The sequence below is a fragment of the Neoarius graeffei genome, chromosome 4 (assembly GCF_027579695.1).
Source record: "Neoarius graeffei isolate fNeoGra1 chromosome 4, fNeoGra1.pri, whole genome shotgun sequence".
In the NCBI taxonomy this organism is placed as follows: domain Eukaryota; kingdom Metazoa; phylum Chordata; class Actinopteri; order Siluriformes; family Ariidae; genus Neoarius; species Neoarius graeffei.
Window position 1 is genome coordinate 68,278,011 of NC_083572.1, and position 23,891 is coordinate 68,301,901.

Genomic DNA, 23,891 nt, shown 5'->3' on the forward strand with positions numbered 1-23,891 from the left:
ATTAAATGCATCTTACTTTAAAGCAGAATCGACCACAAAGGAAGTCTGTTGGCACTGTTGGCACACTTCCTTTCTACTAGTTTGTGTCCCCAACCTGGCAGCAGCAGTCGTTGTCATATCGGTTTATTTTATCTTTGATGTAAACGCAACACTTCGGATATGCAAATGCTTCCCGTTACACACGATTGCTATGTCAATAAACATCATTTTGCCAATAGTTTAGAGACCATCCATCTTCTCCGTCGGTCAGCATCTGTCAGGATCCGATAAAATGATAAATCTTGCCTTGTGTGTTGATGGTTACTACATCCAGGTGCACAACAATATATTGGCATGATGGAAGTCTTGCTGAAAGTAAAAACTTTCTTTGATGGCTATATTCCTTTCGATGCTTCGCCGTCGTTCCTCGTTGTTGGCTGTGGTAGACTACTGGTAGTTCATGTCCAGAATGGCGGCCGCGTTTGTCGTGACGTCACGTGGGAAGGGTCCATACACGAGAAAAAATTCCAATGTATAATCCAAAGCACCGATTGTTTTATTCCACATTATACACTCCGATTGTAATAGGCAAATATTATCACACTGCATCAAGTTAAAGGGATCAAATACGCATGTACTGAATAAAAAGAAATTTTAGATCCCAGAGAAAACAACTGAATTAAAAAGGACTATATGTCCAGTCAAGTAAACAATTATCTACTAAAGAGAATGACTGAACTATAAACTTAATTATTTAATATACATTGTATCAGTAATACCAGAATTATTGATGTAAATTTTTGCAAATAAAATGTATTAATATTAAATAGTTCATAAAAATTACACAAAGTTCTATTTGACAAGTGTTGACCTCACCTACAATATTACATTCCACCAAAGAAAATTACCTGAAATATAACAGTACTAAGTAGGTATGTTAATTAAAATAGTAGGTTACATGTAATAAATTATATATAATCATGTCAAACAGTAGATGAAGGTAAGTAAAAGTTCCATTTGAGGAAAAAAAAAGTGTTGACACCACAAGCAGTGTTGGATCCAACTAAAGATGACTGAACCACATCAAGTATATTATGTAAACAAGGATAAGTGAAAATATTAATAAACTATGAAGTTAAACTGAAAATCTTCCCTGTAATTTATAACAAGAATTTGAATCTTATTCCTTTTTGGAGTGTTCTTTGCTGTACACAGATGTTGCAGATTTGGCACTAGCTATGATATCACTGCTTGGGTAGCAGTTGTAGCTCCTCATCACAGTTCGTTTTAATTTGCAGATATGCAGTTAATGTGTCTGCAGCCAGATTTTTTCTGTACTCAGTATGAATTTTCCTAACCAATGAAAAAGCCCTCTCACTATCTGCATTGCTCTGTGGGAGGCACAGCAAAGCAGTCAAAAGTTGTTTCAGCATTGGAAACCTGGCAACACCCAGAGCAGTTTTTACATCGAAGACCTTTCCCCAATATACACCTATTATTTTCCTGGTCAGTAAAAGAAAATCAGAGCACGGCAAACATGTAGATGGTGTTAAATTGCTTCCATCCCCTACTACACATTTAGAGACAGGTTACCAACAGTCGTTACCACCATTACTCTTCATTCAATACTTTTACAGTTTACTGATGACTGATGGTAGTAACGAGTGTTGGTCATCTGTGTCTACATATAATGTCTATCAGCAATTAAAACGTTTAGGGAAACGAAACCAGAAATCGCCGGGTAACTGCAGTTGCCGTTGTATAAACAGCAACTCCCAGTATCGCCTCCCTAAATTATCATCATAATGGAGGAAGCTTTCCTACATGCAAACAGTCAAAACTTTTAAATAAATAAATAAATAATGCTTACCTGTGCAGTCTTTGAATCAAGAAACATTTTTTTTTTTTCGCTAGCTGCGAAAAATGGTCTGCCACAGTCGGGGGGATGTTGTGTTCCACAAGAAATTGGCAGAACATAACTTCTGCAGCCGTCACAGAAGTCTGGGCAGTCCGAGACGATGGACTTAAATGACCCAGAAAACCACGTGCAACTATAAAACCACATAAATCGAAAATAGTTCCGTTTCATTGGGCATGCGTGTTTGAAAAAATAAATGGTGGATGCTAAGAAAATTTTCTTGGAGTAACGGAAAAAAAATCTCTGATACAAAACGTAATTTTCCCGTATGAAAATCAGTGTACGCCGTGTTAGCCAAAAAACTGCATTTTCCCATACAAAATACGGGGAAACTGTATAACTTGACATGTATGTGACTGGGCTGGAGTGTGGAACAGGAGATATTGGGGGGGGGGAACTATATTCTTTTAGCTATTTCCCTTTCTTTTAAATACTTGATGACAAAGTGATGTATCTGATTTGGTGCACTTCGCCATTTTGTTTTTCTCTACTCATGGTATTGCTTATATCCAATGAATGTGGAGATCTCATCTCATTATCTCTAGCCGCTTTATCCTTCTACAGGGTCGCAGGCAAGCTGGAGCCTATCCCAGCTGACTACGGGCGAAAGGCGGGGTACACCCTGGACAAGTCGCCAGGTCATCACAGGGCCGACACATAGACACAGACAACCATTCACACTCACATTCACACCTACGCTCAATTTAGAGTCACCGGTTAACCTAACCTGCATGTCTTTGGACTGTGGGGGAAACCGGAGCACCCGGAGGAAACCCATGCGGACACGGGGAGAACATGCAAACTCCGCACAGAAAGGCCCTCGCCGGCCACAGGGCTCGAACCTGGACCTTCTTGCTGTGAGGCGACACCGCTAACCACTACACCACCGTGCCACCCCTCACTATAAAAATGTGCTGTTTAATAGTTTTAAGGGGTTAAGGAGGTGAGGTGTTCATGGGTACTTTAGTAACAAAGACATTTTCTGTTATTTTTCTCCCTAAGCTACACTCTTCGTAGGTCTGTAGGACCGATTTTCCTGTTAATCTGTTTAAAAAGTTCAGTTTTCCATTCCAGTTTTACATATACACATGCCTGAGTAACTTAGAATTAGATGGGTTTTATATACTGTTTGTGTGCATATGATATTGAATGCGTTAATGTTTCAGGGTGAAGAGATTCTGTCCCAACGCTCACAAGAAAGTGATGACGAGGAGGAAGAGTCTTCTCAGCTACATGAGGAGATCGAGGATGAGGTATTGTTTACTACTTTGTTTCGAATAAAGTAGTTGAAAACCTGTTTGGTACCTTTTTATGTAAATGAATTAGTTGTTTAAATTTGATTTGTATCAAGGTCTGAGTTCTCGCTCTTGTTTCTGGCTCAGGAAATTGATGGTGAGGCGAAAGAAAATGGGCACCAGGACGAAGAGGAGGACTCGGATGTGTCAGACTGATTGCACAGCAAACAACAACTCTCTTTATCCTTATATATCCATTTACAGTCAACCTTGCACTTACAGACCTAAAGCTCCTTAAATTCAATATCCCATCATTTTGATTTTTCAGCTTGATAGACTTGTTTTATGTACAAGACTACAAAACATTTGGGTCAAAACCTAAACACCATCCACCCATATCGTTTTGTAAGGAAAAATGCTTTCACTTTGAATATTCAAGTGTTTTCCTGGTTTGCTGTTATCATTGGGGGTTTTCCTGTTTGATTACATTATAATGAGGTGTGTGTAATATATATTAATTTGTCAATAAAATGTTCTGTCATGGATTTAGAAGTAATTTGTATATAATAATAATATAATATGCTATTGTCATAATAATAATATGCTGTTGTCATTAAATCCTATTGGGCTTCGGTTACAAATCTGGCAAACCAGTAAAACAGAGTTTTATTAGAGAACAAACACTGGTCATTTCAACGTGCTATATAATGAGGGGTTTTGTGATTTTGTGCTGTAGATGGTGTTGAACCCATGTTCTGGTGCTGTTAATTTTCCCCTCAGTGTAGAGATTTGCTGCATGTTTTAATCGTTTGTCCAAACAGACCCTCTATAGCAGGGGTGTCAAACCTGATCCATAAAGGGCCGTGTGGCTGCAGGTTTTCATTCCAGCCATGCAGCAGCACCCTGATTTGGCTTATTCAATCAACTGACACACCCACCCTTTAATCAAGGGTGGGTGTGGCTGCAAGTATTTGACTGTGTGAAGACAGTTCAGTTGATTGAATGAGCCAAGTCAGGTGTGCTGCTGCATGGCTGGAATGAAAACCTGTAGCCACAAGGCCCTTTATGGATCAGGTTTGACACCCCTGCTCTATAGGGTTCTTTATAACAGCGGTTCTAAAACCTATGGCAGTTCGGGACCCTTTTATCTGGAAGAATGACGTTGAAGCCCCTCTTAGGATTATTCATTATGAATAGTATAATCAAAGTACATGAATAATCAACACAGTAAACAGATATGTACCGTCATATTTATGTATTTAATTATTTCTAATAGAGCAATTAGTTTTTTTTTTTTAATTCCAGAACTTTTCACCCACAGTAACCCTAACTAGTTATACTGGTTTGCGCATGTTGTATTATATGACCACATGTCTACTAGGTTTATTGTATTTATTTATTTATTTTTAAGATTTCAGAAGTGATTATTTATAAAATAACAATAATAAAAACTCATTAACATGGCTGGCATAGTGTAATTTTAAACCCATTCAATTCAAGTGACCAGTCTATAAGGATTATAATAACTAGATTATAATTATAAACACTACAACTGTAGCAGTTTAAAATAATCTCCCACATCATTTCATGAACCCTGGACTCCGCTTTAGGAAGCGTGGCTTTGCAGTCCGCTCGGTATATACACTGTCAAAGGTTCTTGAACACATGGAGTTTTACTGCAGTTTAATTACTATTTACAGTAATTAGTAACACATTACTTTGTGTACTGTAATGGCTTGTTGTCAAACTGTGAAACAAAAAAAATGTGGTTTGCCTAATTGCGACACCAAATGCCAAATTGGAGTGATCAAGATTTTTTTTTCTTTTTCTAGGTTGTTTGAATAACTTTAACATTTCTTATTTCACTAAACCATCAATAATAAACATTTTTTAGTTCACTTCTATGTATTCCTTGGTCACGTTTTCAGAGTTTGGGGTATTTAAAGTGAGGTAATTTTAAACAGAAAGGTGTTGGAAAAAACTGCCAGTGTATGTGAGCACGGATACAAGCAAAGGTCAGTGACCAAATATATCACAGGTACTGGCAGGCCTCCACTCAGAAGGAGGGAAAAAAACCTTTCTGTAGACGCTTGGACTCTGAGCCGTGGTTTTAGCTGACAAGTTTCCTCCAGGGATGCTATCGGATACGGCCACGCTTCTCTGTGACGCCTCTGATTGTGGGAGAGGACGTGGTGGTGACGGTGTCTCCACATTTACCTGTTTATGGGTCTCGGCCTTCTGGTTGAATACAAATTACTCAAAATTAGTTGACAATAAGCCCAAGTTTTGAATAATGTTATTCAGTTTACTGACTGTCAGGTGTTCTGAAAGAGAGCTTAAAGGTAGACTGCCTTTCAGATTTTTCAAGTTTAGGTCATAAAAATAATTTTCCCTGACACCCAATTGTTTTTGTTTTGTGGACTGAAAGCTACTGAATTCGAATCACAGACTTCCAATTTTATTAGGTTTCTTAGGGCCATGTGGCCCTAAATTCTCTACTATTTATGCCTCCGCCACCGTAAGGTGCAAGAGGCATTATGTTTTCGGGTTGTCCGTCTGTCCGTCCGTCCCGAAACCTTGTGAACGCAATATCTCAAAGGCTAATGAAAGGAATTTCACCAAACTTTCACCATTTGTGCATTTGGGGACAAAGATAAACTGATTAGATTTTGAGATCAAAAGGTCTAAGGTCAAGGTCACTGTGAGGGCAAATGTCTGTCCAAAAACCTTGTGAACACAATATCTCCAAGGCTGATACAAGTAATTTCACCAGGTCAAGGTTACTGTGAGGTCAAATGTCCATCCCCAAATCACAACTTAATAAGGCGTGTAGTCTACCGGGTGGAGGCATCCCCATCGATGCCATTGGCGTTGAGTTCTATCTAGTTTTTCCTGCTTCACCATGACCCAATTCAAGATACATCATGCATCACGTGGTGGGCTTTCCCCATTTGTGCAAGGCATTGTGGGATACAAATTTGAAACAGGAGAGAACAATAGAAGGCATGAATGAAATGTGAAAGGCCAACTACAGGAACAGAAAGCGAGAAGAAAAGACATTATGTTGCGAAGGAAAGGAAGCGCAAGACCAAACTAATAAGTATCGTCAGTCAGCGAACATCTCGGTGTGATCAACTATTTGTTTAGCGACAGAATGATGTAACTGTCAGTGCACGGTTAAGGTAAACCTGTAGATGGCAATAATGCAACACTGTGGATGCCAGCTGCCGTAAAATCCAAAAGAAAAAGAAGAAGCAGCAGGTAAGCATGCGCACAGCAGACTTCCTCTGTCTGCTTGATTGCATGAAGTGAGTAATTTTGTGCACATTATTTGTGAGGGAATCCCCTCAAATAACTTCCCAGCTACAGAATGGCCTGGTTTATTTTTAATTTTTATTTTTTTTGGGGGGGATATTGCATAAATAAACATATCACAATGACCAAATTTCAGAGGAAACTAAGTTTCACCAATTTTATGAAATCGAAAGGCCGTCTAGCTTTAATTACACCAGAATTAAATCTGTCTTGAGGAAAAACTCCAGTATTTTCAACATTGCACTTTCTTTTTTTGCACTGGAAAAAGAGTCAAGCTTGTTGTTTCTGTTAATAATTAAGTGCTTTGTTCAAGATAAACATTTATTAACTGGATTTCGTACACCCCCTAGAGCCAAGGTGCCAGACATTCTACCTGATTTAACACAGCTGCTTCCATTCATCACCAAATTCCCAAGGCCGGATGTTCCATCCACCATCTGTGCCAATTATACATTGAGGGTTGCAGGTGAGCTGGAACCAATCCCAGCTGACATTGGGTGAGAGGCGGGGTACACCATGGACGGGTTGGTAGTCTGTTCCAAGGCACTAACACAGAGACAAACAACCCTTTACACTCGCATTGACACTTCGAGGCAATTTCCAATCACTGGCCACTTTATGAGGAACACCCATACGCCTGCTGATTTATGCAGTTATCTAATCAGCCAGTGCCTTGACAGCAGCACAATGCATAAAATCATGCAGATACGACTCGAGCTTCATGTTCACTTCAGATATCAGAATGGGAAAAACTGTCATCTCTGTGACTTTCACTGTGGCATGGTTGTTGGTGCCAGATGGACTGGTTTAAGGATTTCAGAAACTGCTGATCTCCTGGGGTTTACACAGAATGGTACAAAAAACATGGAGTGAGCAACAGTTCTTTGGTTGGAAATGCCTTGTTGATAAGAGAGGTCAGAGGAAAATGGCCAGATTGGTTCAAGCTGCTAGGAAGGATATAGCAATTCGTAGCAACTCATTACAACCATGGTGAGCAGAAAAGCATCTCAGCGTGCAACAGCAGAAGGCCACATTGGGTTCCACTCCTGCCAGCCAAGAACAGGAATCTTAGAATCAACAACGAGTTCCTGTTAAAGTATCCGGTGAGTGTCGAGTAGCCAGTCAACCGAATCTGTATGTCTTTGGACCGTGGAAGGAAACCAGAGCACCTGGAGGAAACCTATACAGGTCAGCTGCGAGGTTTGAACCCAGAACCTTCTTGCTATGAGGTGATGGCGCTTGCCACCATGCCACCCCATACAATTTGATATAAAAATGTAAATAAATTACATTTATGCATATATATATATATATATATATATATATATATATATATATATATATATAATTTAGCCATTATTGCTATAAGACTGACTATAAATGCTTGTAAATACAGCTAAATCAATATTTTCCAAGATTTTACAAACGGGCAGTAAATTAAATGAACAACAGTTTATGAGCAATTATTACAAAAATGTACAATTTATGATTGTGCTTTCTGAAATTTTATAAAATCTTTTTATTTTTTAAAGCTGGGTAGCAACCTTGGGGTTGTGTACGGCGCTATATCAATGTAACTTATAATAATAATAACAGGCGGCACGGCGTAGTGGTTAGCGCTGTCGCCTCACAGCAAGAAGGTCTGGGTTCGAGCCCCATGGCCGGCGAGGGCCTTTCTGTGTGGAGTTTGTATGTTCTCCCCGTGTCCGCGTGGGTTTCCTCCGGGTGCTCCGGTTTCCCCCACAGTCCAAAAGACATGCAGGTTAGGTTAACTGGTGACTCTAAATTGACCGTAGGTGTGAATGTGAGTGTGAATGGTTGTCTGTGTCTATGTGTCAGCCCTTGCCTGCGACCCTGTAGAATAGGATAAAGCGGCTAGAGATAATGAGATGAGATGAATAATAATAATAATTATTATTATTCAGACCAGAGAAGCAGCATGTGTGAGTCAGTGTTTATGTAGGCTTAAATTCTCTTACTGAAAGTGTGTTATGTTTACAGTGAAGGACTGTGCGCACTTTACATTATTTTTTTACTTAATACAAGAAATTAATGGATGCCAACATTTTTGCCAAAATGGTATTTTATTTTCCATTGTTTAGGCAGCTTCAGCATCATACTGTGAGATTCTGTTCAAATTGTTTTTTTTCTTCTATGAAGCCTGAGCCATTTATTTTATTAGTTTATAATTATTGTTTAATTTAGTCTTCAGGAGAGACTGCCTGCACACAGTACTAGTATTAATAGGTTTTTTTCTTATATGAAAGCTGAGGCATTTATATTATATTTTAAGGTAACTTCATGTTGTGCTGTGAGGTTCTCTGCACTTTAACTTTTGAACCAACAGGTGCATTTGGATAAGTAAAGCCTATTTTTCTGCATTTTTGTAGTCCTGGTAATCTTTTATATTGGTAAAGTTGTTTATAGGACCATTTCTCAGTGTCTTTGTTTTTTTTAATCAATAGTTTTTCAGTAATAACTTAATATTTAACATATCACTCAATTTTAATCACAAAAAGAGAAAATCGCAACAATTTCTCGCAACTTTCACTTCCTCCCGCAATGTAATCGCAACAGAAACCTAAAAAACACCGCAACTTTCATCGCAATTTTTTGGACACCCCCTGCAACATCAGACATTTCAGCCCGCAACAATCACAAAAAAGGCCCGCGGAATCCTGGGGGACTGATTATTATTATTATTATTATTATTATTATTATTATTATGATGATGATGATCAGCACGTTCTACCCATTGCACGCGTGATGATGACGCAATGTTGCCTGTTAGGAATCTACCAATCTATTTGATCTCTGAAACCATAATTAGTGCTCTTATAAACAATTACTTCAAAAACCCATTTCTTCTGGAGTCTGTTGGAGCGATTTTCCAGAACGCTGCTCCCTGAGACCACCATAACACCGAACCATTTGTTTTGGAGCACCCCTGCGGAACACACACATGGTGCAACCAGGAAGTCCTGGCGCCGTGTTGAAGGAAATGAGGCTCGGGCTGTGAGCAGAACGCTCCGTTCCGAACAGCTCCCTCTGCTCGCTGTACTCGTGCACTCTGTGGGTGACGGAGAGGCTTCTGCACCCTAACTAGTGCACTTTATCAAGACCACGGAGCAGGTTAGGATTGAGCTTTGAGGGTTTTGCTGGACGGAGAGCGGAACAGACGGCAGTGTGCGCTGTAATCGCGGCTCTGGGGCTTTTCTGTTCAGGATCTCTGGAAGCTGCTGTTGTTGTTGTTTGAGCGCAACGCATCAGTGATCGCAGCCGTTTCTTTCAGCAGGAGCAATGTCTGACTTTGTGATTTTATCCCTGATCCTTTTTCTGGTGGTGTGTCTCATCCTGACTCTCGCTGGCTTCGTGTTTTACACCGGACTGCTGTCTCAGGTCGTGGTTCGAACAGGACCCCCTCCGGTGAAGCAGCTCACCATTGCGTACAAGTTGAAAAAGGGCTCGTACAGGGACTGCGGATCCGCCTTCACCGAGAGCTGCAGCATCGCGCCGCACCTCCGCTCCATCGCGCTCTACTATGACAACCCCAACCAGGTGAGACACACCGGCGGCGCACGCGCCTTTCCTCCTCCAGCTGTTTTTGCCAGAGTGCACAGGCGACTCCTGCTTCGCCCTCAGACCTTTGGGCCTTTCAGCTGAACACCACTGACTGTCATTTGTTGCACAGACTGTTAGTCTTTCTTTCTGTCTGTCTGTCTTCCTTCCTTCCTGTCTGTCTTCCTTCCTGTCTGTCTTCCTTCCTGTCTGTCTTCCTTCCTTCCTGCCTGCCTGCCTGTCTGTCTGTCTTCCTTCCTTCCTGCCTGTCTGTCTGTCTTCCTTCCTTCCTTCCTTCCTTCCTGCCTGCCTGCCTGCCTGTCTGTCTTCCTTCCTTCCTTCCTTCCTGCCTGCCTGTCTGTCTTCCTTCCTGTCTTCCTGCCTGCCTGCCTGCCTGCCTTCCTGCCTGCCTGCCTGTCTTCCTTCCTGCCTGCCTGCCTGTCTTCCTTCCTGCCTGCCTGCCTGTCTTCCTTCCTGCCTGCCTGTCTTCCTGCCTGCCTGCCTGCCTGCCTGTCTTCCTGCCTGCCTGCCTGCCTGTCTTCCTGCCTGCCTGCCTGCCTGTCTTCCTGCCTGCCTGCCTGCCTGCCTTCCTTCCTGCCTGCCTGCCTGTCTTCCTTCCTGCCTGCCTGTCTTCCTTCCTGCCTGCCTGTCTTCCTTCCTGCCTGCCTGCCTGCCTGTCTTCCTTCCTGCCTGTCTTCCTTCCTGCCTGCTTTCCTTCCTGCCTGCCTGCCTGCCTGCCTGCCTGCTTTCCTTCCTTCCTGCCTGCCTTCCTGTCTTCCTTCTTTCCTGCCTGCCTTCCTGTCTTCCTTCCTGCCTGCCTGTCTGTATGCCTGCCTGTCTGCCTTCCTGCCTGTCTGTCTGCCTGCCTGCCTGCCTGCCTGCCTGTCTGTCTTCCTGCCTGCCTGCCTGCCTGTCTGTCTTCCTGCCTGCCTGCCTGTCTTCCTGTCTTCCTGCCTGCCTGTCTGTCTTCCTGCCTGTCTGTCTGCCTGCCTGCCTGCCTGCCTGCCTGCCTGTCTGTCTTCCTGCCTGCCTGCCTGCCTGTCTGTCTTCCTGCCTGCCTGCCTGTCTTCCTGTCTTCCTGCCTGTCTGTCTTCCTGCCTGCCTGTCTGCCTGTCTTCCTGCCTGCCTGTCTTCCTGCCTGCCTGTCTTCCTTCCTGCCTGCCTGTCTTCCTTCCTGCCTGCCTGTCTTCCTTCCTGTCTGCCTGCCTGTCTTCCTTCCTGTCTGTCTTCCTGCCTGTCTTCCTTCCTGTCTGTCTGTCTTCCTGTCTGTCTGTCTTCCTGCCTTCCTTCCTGTCTGTCTTCCTGCCTGCCTGTCTGCCTGTCTTCCTGCCTGCCTGTCTGCCTGTCTTCCTTCCTTCCTGCCTGTCTGTCTTCCTTCCTGTCTTCCTGCCTGCCTGTCTAACTTCCTGTCTTCCTGCCTGTCTAACTTCCTGTCTTCCTGCCTGTCTGTCTAACTTCCTGTCTTCCTGCCTGTCTGCCTGCCTGCCTGCCTGTCTGTCTGTCTTCCTGCCTGCCTGTCTTCCTGCCTGCCTGTCTTCCTTCCTTCCTGCCTGTCTGTCTTCCTTCCTGTCTGCCTGCCTGCCTGTCTTCCTTCCTGTCTTCCTGCCTGTCTTCCTGCCTTCCTGCCTGTCTTCCTTCCTGTCTGTCTGCCTGCCTGTCTTCCTTTCTGTCTGCCTGCCTGTCTTCCTTCCTTCCTGTGAGAGATCTGGTGTAGTCTGTTGGGTCGAATGTAATGTAATGCAGTGCTCTACAGTAGTCTTAACCTGTGTGTCAGTGTGTGTTTAGAAGGCCCGTGTTGATAGTGAAACATAAACATGTGACAGTAGACTTTGCTTGAGGGGAAAAAAAAAAAAAGCCAAGCCTCCATTACAGCTGAGTGTGGGAGGTAATCAGCTGTGTTTACATAGCATACTGATGTCTGCGGTCACAGCATTACACACACTACAAACACACAGGGCCCAATTCACTTCCAGGGCTGGGCTGAAAAAATGATTGAATGGGGGCAAATTTTAAGCTTTTATTCATCACATGTACATTACAGAGCACAGAGAAAGTCTTTCTTTGTATTTAACCCATCTGGGGTTGTGTCTAGAGAACTAAACCAATCACCTTTTGGTGCCAAAGCTGCTTCTCTAACTTTTAGGCCTTAGCTTCCACCATGATGAACTGTTTCATTTCAGATGCTATTGATAATTTTTTTTAATGACCTTTTTTAATAATTAGCAGGAGGGGAAAAAAAGCTTGAATATTAACAATGTCCTCATTCATTTTTCTCACTCCACACTGTTTCTGTTATTGAATCACATGTCGATGGTGCAGACGAATCATACACCTGTTAAATGATTGGCTGTTTGCATGTCGCTTGTAGTGCACTCCATGATGAAGGTATAGGAGAGGCTGTGGTGGTGCAGTGGTAAGTACTGTCACCTCTCAGCATGAACGTTCTGGGATTGAACCTCATGGCCAACTGAGGCTTTCTCCTCGTGTCTGTGTGGGTTTCCTGCTGGTGCTCTGGTTTCCTCCCACAGTCCAAAGACATGTGGATCGGGTCAACTGGCTAATTTAAATTGCCCAAAGGTGTGACTGGCTGTTCGTCTCTGTGTTAGCCCTGTGATAGACTGGCGACCTGTCCATAGCGTACCCCGCCTTTCACCTGAAGTCAGCTAGGATTGGCCCCAGTTCATCCGCACCCCTGATGGATAAGTGGTGTAGATGATGGATGATGGGATGTTTGAGTCAGGGAGGGAGCACACTTTGGGTTTGTTTATGCAACTGAACTGTGTGTGTTCATAATAGATTTAAGTGGAACCTATCGCACATTCTGTCGAACAATTTTCTTATTGCTTATTTCTTATCGTTTTATTGCTCAGATCTGTTCACTTCTACTGAACACTGAATTCTACTGAATTGTCCTTGATAAGTTTACTTATATTTACTACACTGATATATACATGATGATGATCTTCTGCGTACCTGGGTTTACAGTCCACGTGCATGTTTGCACAGTCTGCTCAACTTTCTGGTTTATACCCATCCTGCCCTGCTGTCCTGTTTATTACGTATTGTTTTGCGTTTATTGTTTTATGTTGTATGGAGCTGCTGAAGTGACACGGAGACATAATTTTACTTAATATATTGAAGCCACTGGTTATGCTTTCGGAGGCCTTGAGTTTTGTTTCTTGTGGCCATTAATTAATAGATTAAAGCCAGAAATGAATCTTCTGATCCTGTGGAATGTGTTTTTGTTTTTTTTTTGTTTGTTTTTTGTCCCCCCCCCCCAAAAAAAAAAAAAAACTGCAGGATTTTAAGATGAAACACAGAGACATCAGTTGAATTATTGTGGGCACTGTAAGCTAAGCATGGAGATGACTGATAATGTTACACATTACCAATACTGGAATAATGTATGAAGATATAATGAAGTCACTGGTGTTGTGACATAGAGAGACCATTAGCCAATAATTAATGCATCTTTCAAATAAAGATGATTTTTTTGGGGGGGCTTTTTTTCACCTTTATTGGATAGGACAGTGTAGAGACAGGAAATGAGCGGGAAAGAGAGACGGGGAGGAATCGGGAAATGACCTCGGTCCGGAATCGAACCCTGGTCCCCGGATCCATGGCATGGCGCCTCATCCACCTGAGCCACATTGTTGTTCAGTGTTCTCCTGATGGTGGACTCGTGAACATTAACATTAGCCAATGTGAGAGAGGCCTTCAGTTGCTTAGAAGTTGCCCTGGGGTCCTTTGTGACCTCGCTGACTATTACGCACCTTGCTCTTGGACTGATCTTTGTTGGTCGACCACTTCTGGGGAGGGTAACAATGGTCTTGAATTTCCTCCATTTGTACAGAATCTGTCTGACTGTGGATTGGTGGAGTCCAGACTCTTTAGAGATGGTTTTGTAACCTTTTCCAGCCTGATGAGCATCAACAACGCTTTTTCTGAGGTCCTCAGAAATCTCCTTTGTTCGTGCCATGATACACTTCCACAAACGTGTTGTGAAGATCAGACTTTGATAGATCCCTGTTCTTGAAATAAAACAGGGTGCCCACTCACACCTGATTGTCATCCCATTGATTGAAAACACCTGACTCTAATTTCACCTTCAAATTAACTGCTAATCCTAGAGGTTCACATACTTTTGCCACTCACAGATATGTAATATTGGATCATTTTCCTCAATAAATAAATGACCAAGTATAAAATTTTTGTCTCATTTGTTTAACTGGGTTCTCTTTATTTACTTTTAGGACTTGTGTGAAAATCTGATGATGTTTTAGGTCATATTTATGCAGAAATATAGAAAATTCTAAAGGGTTCACAAACTTTCAAGCACCACTGTATTCCCTGGAATAAAAACATGTATTCGATTCTGTTCTCATGGGTTTATTGATGGCATGCAATATTATCGCTTATCCTCTGTGTATTATGCCAGTCTCCCCAATGGAGAATGAGCGTGCAGTATTGTTATATTGCACGCCATCAAGACAACATGACATCACAGATCGGAGCTCATATGAAGATCCAGTGACACAACTTTTTCTGCTGCGCATGCGCATAATCATGCCTTTGTCAGCCGGGAGAGAGCGAAGATGAGGCTAATCCAGTGCTACTGCTAGGATTAGCTATGCTATAATTAAGCACTAAATAAACTAAAACCTGAAACCAAAGATGCACGGAACACCTGAAAGGTTACCAAAACGTCATTATATATTCTTCAGGCACATTTACAAGAGAAAAACATACCAACGAACATCAAAAAACTGGGAGAGACATGTCGGAGATGTAAAACTTCCATGCTCGCGAGTGACTATGACTGTTTGCAAACAAACATGGCCGCTTCGTTAAAAGCAGATTTCAAGAGAATTTTGGCTGCCAGGTCACTCCGGTGTGTGTAGTTGTTGATTTTAAAAGTAACTAAGTAAATTACACAAGGAAAATAACAATAATAATCATCATATTCATCTTGACTTTGCTAGCATCGGCCTTTGCTAACACTACACCGGCTGGAAGGTAACTGGACTGCCGCACTAACAGCACCAAATCGTAGGTTAGCTAGCGTTGGCCTTTGAGAATGCTGATCTGAAGGGACTGTGTATGCATAATAATAATCTTGGCTTTTTTTTTTTTGTGGTCTATCAGATATATTCCATTCAGCTAGCATGATCTTGAACTTGTCTTCGACTCGTTCACTATCATGCTGGCTGAATGGAATATATCTGATAGACCACTCAAAGCCAGCCGAAATTATTTAAATATTTGCTTTAGATCAATCAACATTCAGACATATTTGCGTGTTAAATCTTTTTAACTTTGTATACTGTACACTGTTTTGAACACCGTTAGCTTGCGAAATTGTTGCTAATAAAAAGAGAACATGGAAGTGTCCAGGGTTTCCCCCCCACACACACACACTTTGTAGTTTGAAGCATTGGAGATTGAAAATGACATCATTCTGAGTTCGATGTCCTAATTCCCAGTTAAATCAAATTCTGAGTCAATATCAAATGCAACATTTTCATAGACTTGTTCATGACCACTATTTAGATATCTCATGACCACAACGTGGGGCGGCACGGTGGTGTAGTGGTTAGCGCTGTCGCCTCACAGCAAGAAGGTCTGTGTTTGAGCCCCGTGACCGACGAGGACCTTTCTGTGTGGAGTTTGCATGTTCTCCCCGTGTCCGTGTGGGTTTCCTCCGGGTGCTCTGGTTTCCCCCACAGTCCAAAGACATGCAGGTTAGGTTAACTGGTGACTCTAAATTGAGCGTAGGTGTGAATGTGAGTGTGAATGGTTGTCTGTGTCTATGTGTCAGCCCTGTGATGACCTGGCGACTTGTCCAGGGTGTACCCCGCCTTTCGCCCGTAGTCAGCTGGGATAGGCTCCAGCTTGCCTGCAACCCTGTAGGATAAAGCGGCTAGAGATGAGATGACCACAACGTCATAACTCAGTCATGAGAATTCTGGTCTTGAAATATTATTAATTCATGGGCAAAAATATTAACTCATCGGCAAGAGTGACCACCATATCACCTTAGAGGTTGCACCCTGATGTACTGGTCTTTTCCTGTAGTTCTGTCGAGCTTTATTTATTGCTTTCTGCCATGAACTTCTGCATGTGTCCTATAGTATAGTGCTACACACATGGCTCATCTACTGTATTGTATGTTCCACCACATTGCTGTATTTTACAGGAAACGTACAAAAATGTTATAACTTGGAATCTGGTAAAGATGATGAATGTTTCCCTCCATACCACTGTAGTCCAACATGCTGCATAGCAGCAATTGGTACGAAAAACCATGTGCCTATACAAAAGTGCCACGTTTGTGGCTATGCTAATCCGGTATTTGTCATTTCTGCAGTGCCAGCACGTTTATTTAAAAGGATTGCTTTTGCAGCTCCTCTCTAGTGGCCTGCTGGAAGTCTCCCAGGTGCCCATGTCCTGTAGATGCACATTCTGCTCCACTGGCTGTACTTTCTGCTGTTATTCCAACCGGAGCACCGATATGTACAAGCTGTAGTTTTAAAACATTAGAGTAGACGTGAGGTATTGGGTGAGGTTGTGCATGAGCGTGTAAGTGCACTGTGTGTGATAAAACCATAAAACGCTTGATTGTGGAAACACTTTGGCTGATATGGAAGGTCTTTATAATAGTCATTAAAAATGGCCAGGGTGCCGAATATTAGTGTTATTTTCATCCTTTTTTTTTTTTGAAATCTGAGATTGTCCTTACTGTTTGGACCACGTAATCTGCCCTTGTACAAAGTGGATATTTCAGTTTATCTCACAGGATGCGTTTTAACCTTTTGGAGTCCTGATTACACCAAAAAAGTGTATTATAATGTAATTAACTTGTATGCGTACACAAACGTTTGTCATTATCCATGATTAAGAATGTGTTCTAAGATGTAAATAACAAACATTGAAAAGTAGCCCAGAGAACAGCAAAGTGAGCAAGAAGGGAAAAAAATGTTGTAACTACTCAACACAGTTAAACCAGTAAGTTTAGGCTACATCCACACGACAACGGCAACAAGATGTTATTTAAAAATATATCGCGTCCAAATGGGCAACGATCAGTAAAATATCAGGTCCATATGGCAACGCAACGCTTGCTGAAAACGATGCAATACACATGCCACACCTCTAGGGGCGCTGTAAGTTGGTCCCTTCGGAGACACAAGAACAATAGAAGAAGTAAGGACGCATGCGCATAAACTATTATGCGCGAGACTTCATATTAGCCACAAAGTCAGGAAAATCTGTTTGTAAAATTACATTATAATGACCAAATACAATGAAAAGTATTTTTCCAGTCTCACCTGTGAAAGGTAATCCCATGTGATCTCGTTTGGACGGCAAACCTGTTGGTACAGTTAAACGCAGCACATGAATCTTTATTCTCCGCTTTGACCTATCCAATATGGCGGCGAGGATGACTTATGATTCTACGCGGAAGGCGGCGTCTTTAATGGTCCGGAATAAATTGAATGCTACACGTTGATGGATTAATTTGCTCTTCTACGCCCTTTTTGAGGAATGTATTGTAGGACTTAAACCAACATCTGAAGAGGTGAGATCGCTTCTTTTTCTCCCTCTTTTTGCTGGCGGGATTTAGGGCAGAGTCTCTCTCTCTCTCTCTCTCTCTCTCTCTCTCTCTCTCTCACTTTGCACCATTACACAATAAATATTCACAGTGAAAATATTTTGTAAGCGCGTTTCATGAACCAAGTTATAGGATTTGTTGGCAACTCGCATCGAGTTCGTTACACTTCTACCCGGCGTGAAGCACTCACAGTCATGTGGTTGTAACGTCATCGTAAACAAATCCGTTCTACTCATCCAGACGACTTCACAACGGCAACGTTGCCAGATCTTTCCACTCTGGAACCCGTTCTCAAAAAGATTGCGTTTTGGGCACCCAAAACGCCGGTGCCGTGTGGACGCCAGGCCTAAACGATAAGCAATTGTATCGGAGTCACCTGAATCCGTTGCCGTGTGGACAGGGCCTTAGTTGATGTATCCAGCATTTGCATTTCAAATACTCTTTGCATAAAAATCCTGGTATTATATTGTGACCACTCTCAGATGTTTGGGAAACAGGAACTGGGAGCAGACTTCAGAACAGGGGTGTTTTATTACTTTTTTTCCCCACTTTTCAGTGCAACAATTAACCCCTACACAGCCGAGCCTAACAATAAGCAATACCGGACAATGTGCAATAAAAGTGCAATATCTTTCCTGCTTACACACACACACACACACACTCTAACGCAACTTCCCCCCCTTCCTCTCTTCCCCATATCTTATTCTTTTATATTTGTATATGTAAATACTTAATTTATTTTAATTTATCTTGAAGTTTTTCTCCATTTCTTTTCTCTGTTTATCTGTCATGATGCTGCTGGAATCTTAATTTCCCTGAGGGAACCCTCCCAAAGGGATCAATAAAGTTTTATCTAATCTAATCTACCCCTCCCCCCCATTTCGGGAAAAAATAATTCAAAATTAAAAAAACTAACAGTCTGAACAGTTTTACATACTGTTTTTACATTGGGAAAATTAGTAGGGCAGTTATGTTAGGGTTTGAAAAATTCGATCAACTGTGGTTTTTATTTATTTATTTATTTACCCCTAATAAACGCCCCCCTTTTGAAAAATGTAACGCCCCCTGGGGCGTTCATTAGAGGTTATACGGTATACACGTGTGTGTGTGTGTGTGTGTATGCATACATACAGTGGTGCTTGAAAGTTTGTGAACCCTTTAGAATTTTCTATATTTCTGCATAAATATGACCTAAAACATCATCAGATTTTCACACAAGTCCTAAAAGTAGATAAAGAGAACCCAGTTAAACAAATGAGACAAAAATATTATACTTGGTCATTTATTTATCGAGGAAAATGATCCAGCATTACATATGTGAGTGGCAAAAGTATGTGAACCTCTAGGATTAGCAGTTAATTAGGGCTCGAGCCCGAAAGGGCGAAGGCCCTATTGATCTTGTTCCGTTTCATTATTATTTTTCTTCGCTGTTTGGCCATTTTTGAGGCACTTCCCGTGCGTGAAAACGCGCGAAATTTGGCACACGCGTCACACATCGCGACCGCTACTCAGAACCTAAAACCCACATCCGGGCGGGGCTCGGGGCCTCTACAGTGCCCCCTAACGCGCCCCCTAACAGCGCCTCTCGCATTGAGGCTCCTGGTTGCCATATAGTTTCTTGTAGCGGAATGAAATTTGGTATGCATATGTATCTCACTAAGCCGAACAAAAAAGCAATGCCAATGCATTAGCCACGCCCAACAGGAAGTGAGGTAATTTCACTTTTGTGCGAAATGCATGACCACGAAGAGGGCGCAACTCCTCCTAGGCCGTTCATGGGAACGTCACCAAATTTGGTACACATCATCTAGACACATGGCTGACAAAAGATTGTAAATACATTTCTCGTATGATAAACCGTTCCGAAGTTATATGTCAATCAATTTTCAATATGTATCTATACATGCTTAAATTCATAAAAATTCTTCTACTTGCTCAAATTTGATCAAACTTGATAGGCAAACTACTCATAGGGGTTCTGACATGTCTCCCAATTTTTGTGATATTTTGCCACTGGGGGCGCTATTTTTGGGCCAAAATTCATATCTTGGCTTCCAATTGGTCAAATTTGCTCAAACTTGACGGGCACCCTCTTCATACCTCCCCTGTCATGTGTACCACATTTTGAGATTTTTTGTCAATGGGGGGCGCTGTTTTTTGCCGACGCAATTTTTCCAAAACGAGTTTTTTGTAAATAATTCCTCAGTGCTTTTTCACCACACAACTATTTTGTGATAGTACGTTGGTGTTGGAGAGACATATTTTTTCAGCCCATAAACACTCATGCACAGCATAGCGCCACCTACTGACATGGGTAAAACCAAAAATTTATTCTTCAAAAATCAGTATCTCATCTTCTATTTACTCAATCTTGATCAAACTTGATACGCACACTCTTAATAGGTCACCTGACATATGTGCCAAATTTTGTGAACTTTCGCCACTGGGGGCATTGTTTTCTGGCAACAATTTATATCTCGGCTTCTGATTGGTCAACCTTGATCAAACTTGACACAACAACTCTTCATAGGTCCCTTGACATGTATACCAAATTTGGTGAACTTTCGCCACTGGGGGCGCTGTTTATGGCAAAAATTTATATCTCGGCTTCTGATTGGTCGAACTTGATCAAACTCGGCAAGCAAACTCTTTATAGGTCCCTTATCATCTGTACCAAATGTGGTGAAATTCCATCGGGGGGGGGTGCAGTTTTTTTGCAGACACTAATTGTCCAAAACTGGTTATTGATAAATATTTCATGCAATACTTTTGCACCACATAACAGTATTGTGTCAGTATGTTAGTGTTACAAAAGACGTATCGACCTGACTCCTAAACACTCATGTAAAGCATACCCTTTTCCTGAGATAGTTGACCTCCCCATCAATGGAAAACACCAAACTACTCATGTGAAAAACTTGTCCATTTCCAATTACATATGGACTTAGACTTTAGCTAATATCTGAGTAACGTTCTTGTCACTAGAAAGAGGTATTTATTTGCAAACAGTATGTACGGTCATGGGACAGAAACAGACAGACACCAAATGCGTAACGTGCACCAATATTTATTTAGGGTTTGGGGGGATTGGAGTGTGTGTGTGCTGTTCAGTGTCAAGGCAATGTCCTGGAGCACTCGGGGTCGGGCTAGCTGAGGGCCTCCGCATCTGAAAATACTTTGTGTGCAGGCATGGAGAATGGGGTCGGGTGGGGTTGGGAGCGGGAGGGTGGGGGCTTGGGGGGGCATACGCCGCAGGTGCGAGGGCCCGACAAGGCCGCTTGCGGCTTTAATTTGAAGGTGAAATTAGAGTCAGGTGTTTTCAATCAATGGGATGACAATCAGGTGTGAGTGGGCACCCTGTTTTATTTCAAGAACAGGGATCTATCAAAGTCTGATCTTCACAACCCATGTTTGTGGAAGTGTATCATGGCACCAACAAAGGAGATTTCTGAGGACCTCAGAAAAAGCGATGTTGATGCTCATCAGGCTGGAAAAGGTTACAAAACCATCTCTAAAGAGTTTGGACTCCACCAATCCACAGTCAGACAGATTGTGTACAAAAGGAGAAATTCAAGACCATTGTTACCCTCCCCAGGAGTGGGCGACCAACAAAGGTCACTCTCAGAGCAAGGCGTATAATAGTCGGTGAGGTCACAAAAGACCGCAGGGTAACTTCTAAGCAACTGAAGGCCTCTCTCACATTGGTTAATGTTCATAAGTCCACCATCAGGAGAACACTGAACAACAATGGTGTGCATGGCAGGGTTGCAAGGAGAAAGCCACTGCTCTCCAAAAAGAACATTGCTGCTCATCTGCAGTTTGCTTAAAGATCATGTGGACAAGCCAGAAGGCTATTGGAAAAATGTTTTGTGGGTGAATGAGTCCAAAATAGAACTTTTTGGTGTAAATGAGAAGTGTTATATTTGGAGAAAGGAAAACACTGCATTCCAGCATAAGAACCTTATCCCATCTGTGAAACATGGTGGTGGTAGTATCATGGTTTGGCCCTGTTTTGCTGCATCTGGGCCAGGACGGCTTGCCATCATTGATGGAACAATTAATTCTGAATTATACCAGCGAATTCAAAAGGAAAATGTCAGGACATCTGTCCATGAATGGCATCTCAAGAGAAGGTGGGTCATGCAGCAAGATGACGACCCTAAGCACACAAGTCGTTCTACCAAAGAATGGTTAAAGAAGAATAAAGTTAATGTTTTGGAAAGGCCAAGTCAAAGTCCTGACCTTAATCCAATCGAAATGTTGTGGAAGGACCTGAAGCGAGCAGTTCATCTGAGGAAACCCACCAACATCCCAGACTTGAAGCTGTTCTGTACGGCGGAATGGGATAAAATTCCTCCAAGCCGGTGTGCAGGACTGATCAACAGTTACTGGAAACGTTTAGTTGCAGTTATTGCTGTACAATGGGGTCACAGCAGATACTGAAAGCAAAGCTTCACATCCTTTTGCCATTCACAGATATGTAATATTGGATCATTTTCCTCAATAAATAAATGACCAAGTATAATATTCTTGTCTCATTTGTTTAACTGGGTTCTCTTTATCTACTTTTAGGACCTGTGTGAAAATCTGATGATGTTTTAGGTTACATTTATGCAGAAATATAAAAAAATTCTAATGGGTTCACAAACTTTCAAGCACCACTGTGTGTGTGTGTGTGTGTGTGTGTGTGTGTGTGTGTGTATATATATATATATATATATATATATATATATATATATAATATAATTAGTCCTCCTATATAGTGATTCCTTCTGTAGGGAGTAGTGAACGAGTGAGTGATTTCGGATACAGGGTGTGACAATCAGGAGTCACTTCTCATACATACAGTCCTATACCAAGTTTAATGTAGCCATGTTTACAACTGAGAACTTTTTTATTTTGCAGAAAACTCCCTAAAGACAGCAAGGTTTCTTTTTAGAAAAGACTCTGAAAGAAAGTTTGCTGGATATTTAACTTATTCGTGGAATGAAAATCCACTGATACAAATCGCAAACCACAGTAAGATCAGAGACACAAAAATCTTCACACACACACACAAAAAATCAATACCATAAATCAGTGGTTCTCAAAGTAGGGCCTGTGATTTTTATTTATTTTAAATTTTGTTATAGTGGTGGAAATCAGAATCTTCTATTATGAAAAGTTGTATTTATTATTGAGTGCTTTTTGGGTGGTTACTTTTAATCAGGTTTAATTTCAAACCTTGGTATTTTACAGTGCCAGTCCAAAGTTTGGACACCCCTACAGAAAAACATCGGTTTTTCTGTATTTTGACTAATTTCTCCATTGTAGAACAATAATGAAGACATCAGAACTATGAAATAACACATGGAGCATGTATGGAATTATGTGATTTTAAATAAAAAAAGTGTTAAAAACCCAAAACATTTCATATTTTAGATTCTTTAAAGTGGCGGCACGGTGGTGTAGTGGTTAGCGCTGTCGCCTCACAGCAAGAAGGTCCTGGGTTCGAGCCCCGGGGCCGGCGAGGGCCTTTCTGTGCGGAGTTTGCATGTTCTCCCCGTGTCCGCGTGGGTTTCCTCCGGGTGCTCCGGTTTCCCCCACAGTCCAAAGACATGCAGGTTAGGTTAACTGGTGACTCTAAATTGACCGTAGGTGTGAATGTGAGTGTGAATGGTTGTCCGTGTCTGTGTCAGCCCTGTGATGACCTGGTGACTTGTCCAGGGTGTACCCCGCCTTTCGCTCGTAGTCAGCTGGGATAGGCTCCAGCTTGCCTGCGACCCTGTAGAAGGATAAAGCGGCTAGAGATAATGAGATGAGATGAGATTCTTTAAAGTAGCCACAGGATGAAAAGTTAACTTCAGTGCTTGGTCACCACTCGGGCCAGCGTCCCTGAATTCTTAGTGACCCATGCCAAAATAAAGTGGCCCTTAAATTTCCTCTAGCCCATCACAAAAACATTAAAACCATTTTTAATTGAATAACACCCCACAGTGTTTAATGTATACCCCCAGAAACGGATTAATCAGTCACATTAGTTGTGTAATTGTTGTTTAGATATTGTACATTATTCATAATATTACACTACATTACAGTCATTTAGCTGACATTTTTATTTAAAGTGACTAACAGTAAGTGCATGTAGCCTCGGTAGCCAAATGAATCCAAGAGCAACCAGTGCTGAAGTACTAGTGTAAACAAATGGCCTACAAATACCATCCAATATCTGGAATAATGAGGGTAGGTAAGAAGTTCAAGAAGCTTGGACAAATATATAGACAAGGAATTATTT

At 42.0% G+C, this 23,891-nt stretch overlaps 2 protein-coding genes across 3 annotated transcripts in view; both read left to right on the forward strand.

Annotated features, from left to right (window-relative positions):
• The window catches only part of fancd2 (FA complementation group D2), a 102,585-nt gene extending 98,908 nt beyond the window's left edge, over positions 1–3,677 (forward strand). For both annotated transcript variants that reach the window (XM_060919543.1, XM_060919544.1), the window contains exons 43-44: positions 3,064–3,150; positions 3,280–3,677. In XM_060919543.1, the coding sequence (XP_060775526.1) occupies positions 3,064–3,150; positions 3,280–3,348 (156 nt within the window). In that variant the 3' untranslated portion in view covers positions 3,349–3,677. The remainder of the gene's footprint in view (positions 1–3,063; positions 3,151–3,279) is intronic.
• Positions 3,678–9,429: 5,752 nt separating this feature from the next.
• tex264a (testis expressed 264, ER-phagy receptor a) overlaps positions 9,430–23,891 on the forward strand; it is a 227,099-nt gene continuing 212,637 nt past the window's right edge. Inside the window, exon 1 of the mRNA XM_060919548.1 lies at positions 9,430–10,005. Coding sequence (XP_060775531.1) covers positions 9,748–10,005 — 258 coding nt within the window. The 5' untranslated portion in view covers positions 9,430–9,747. The remainder of the gene's footprint in view (positions 10,006–23,891) is intronic.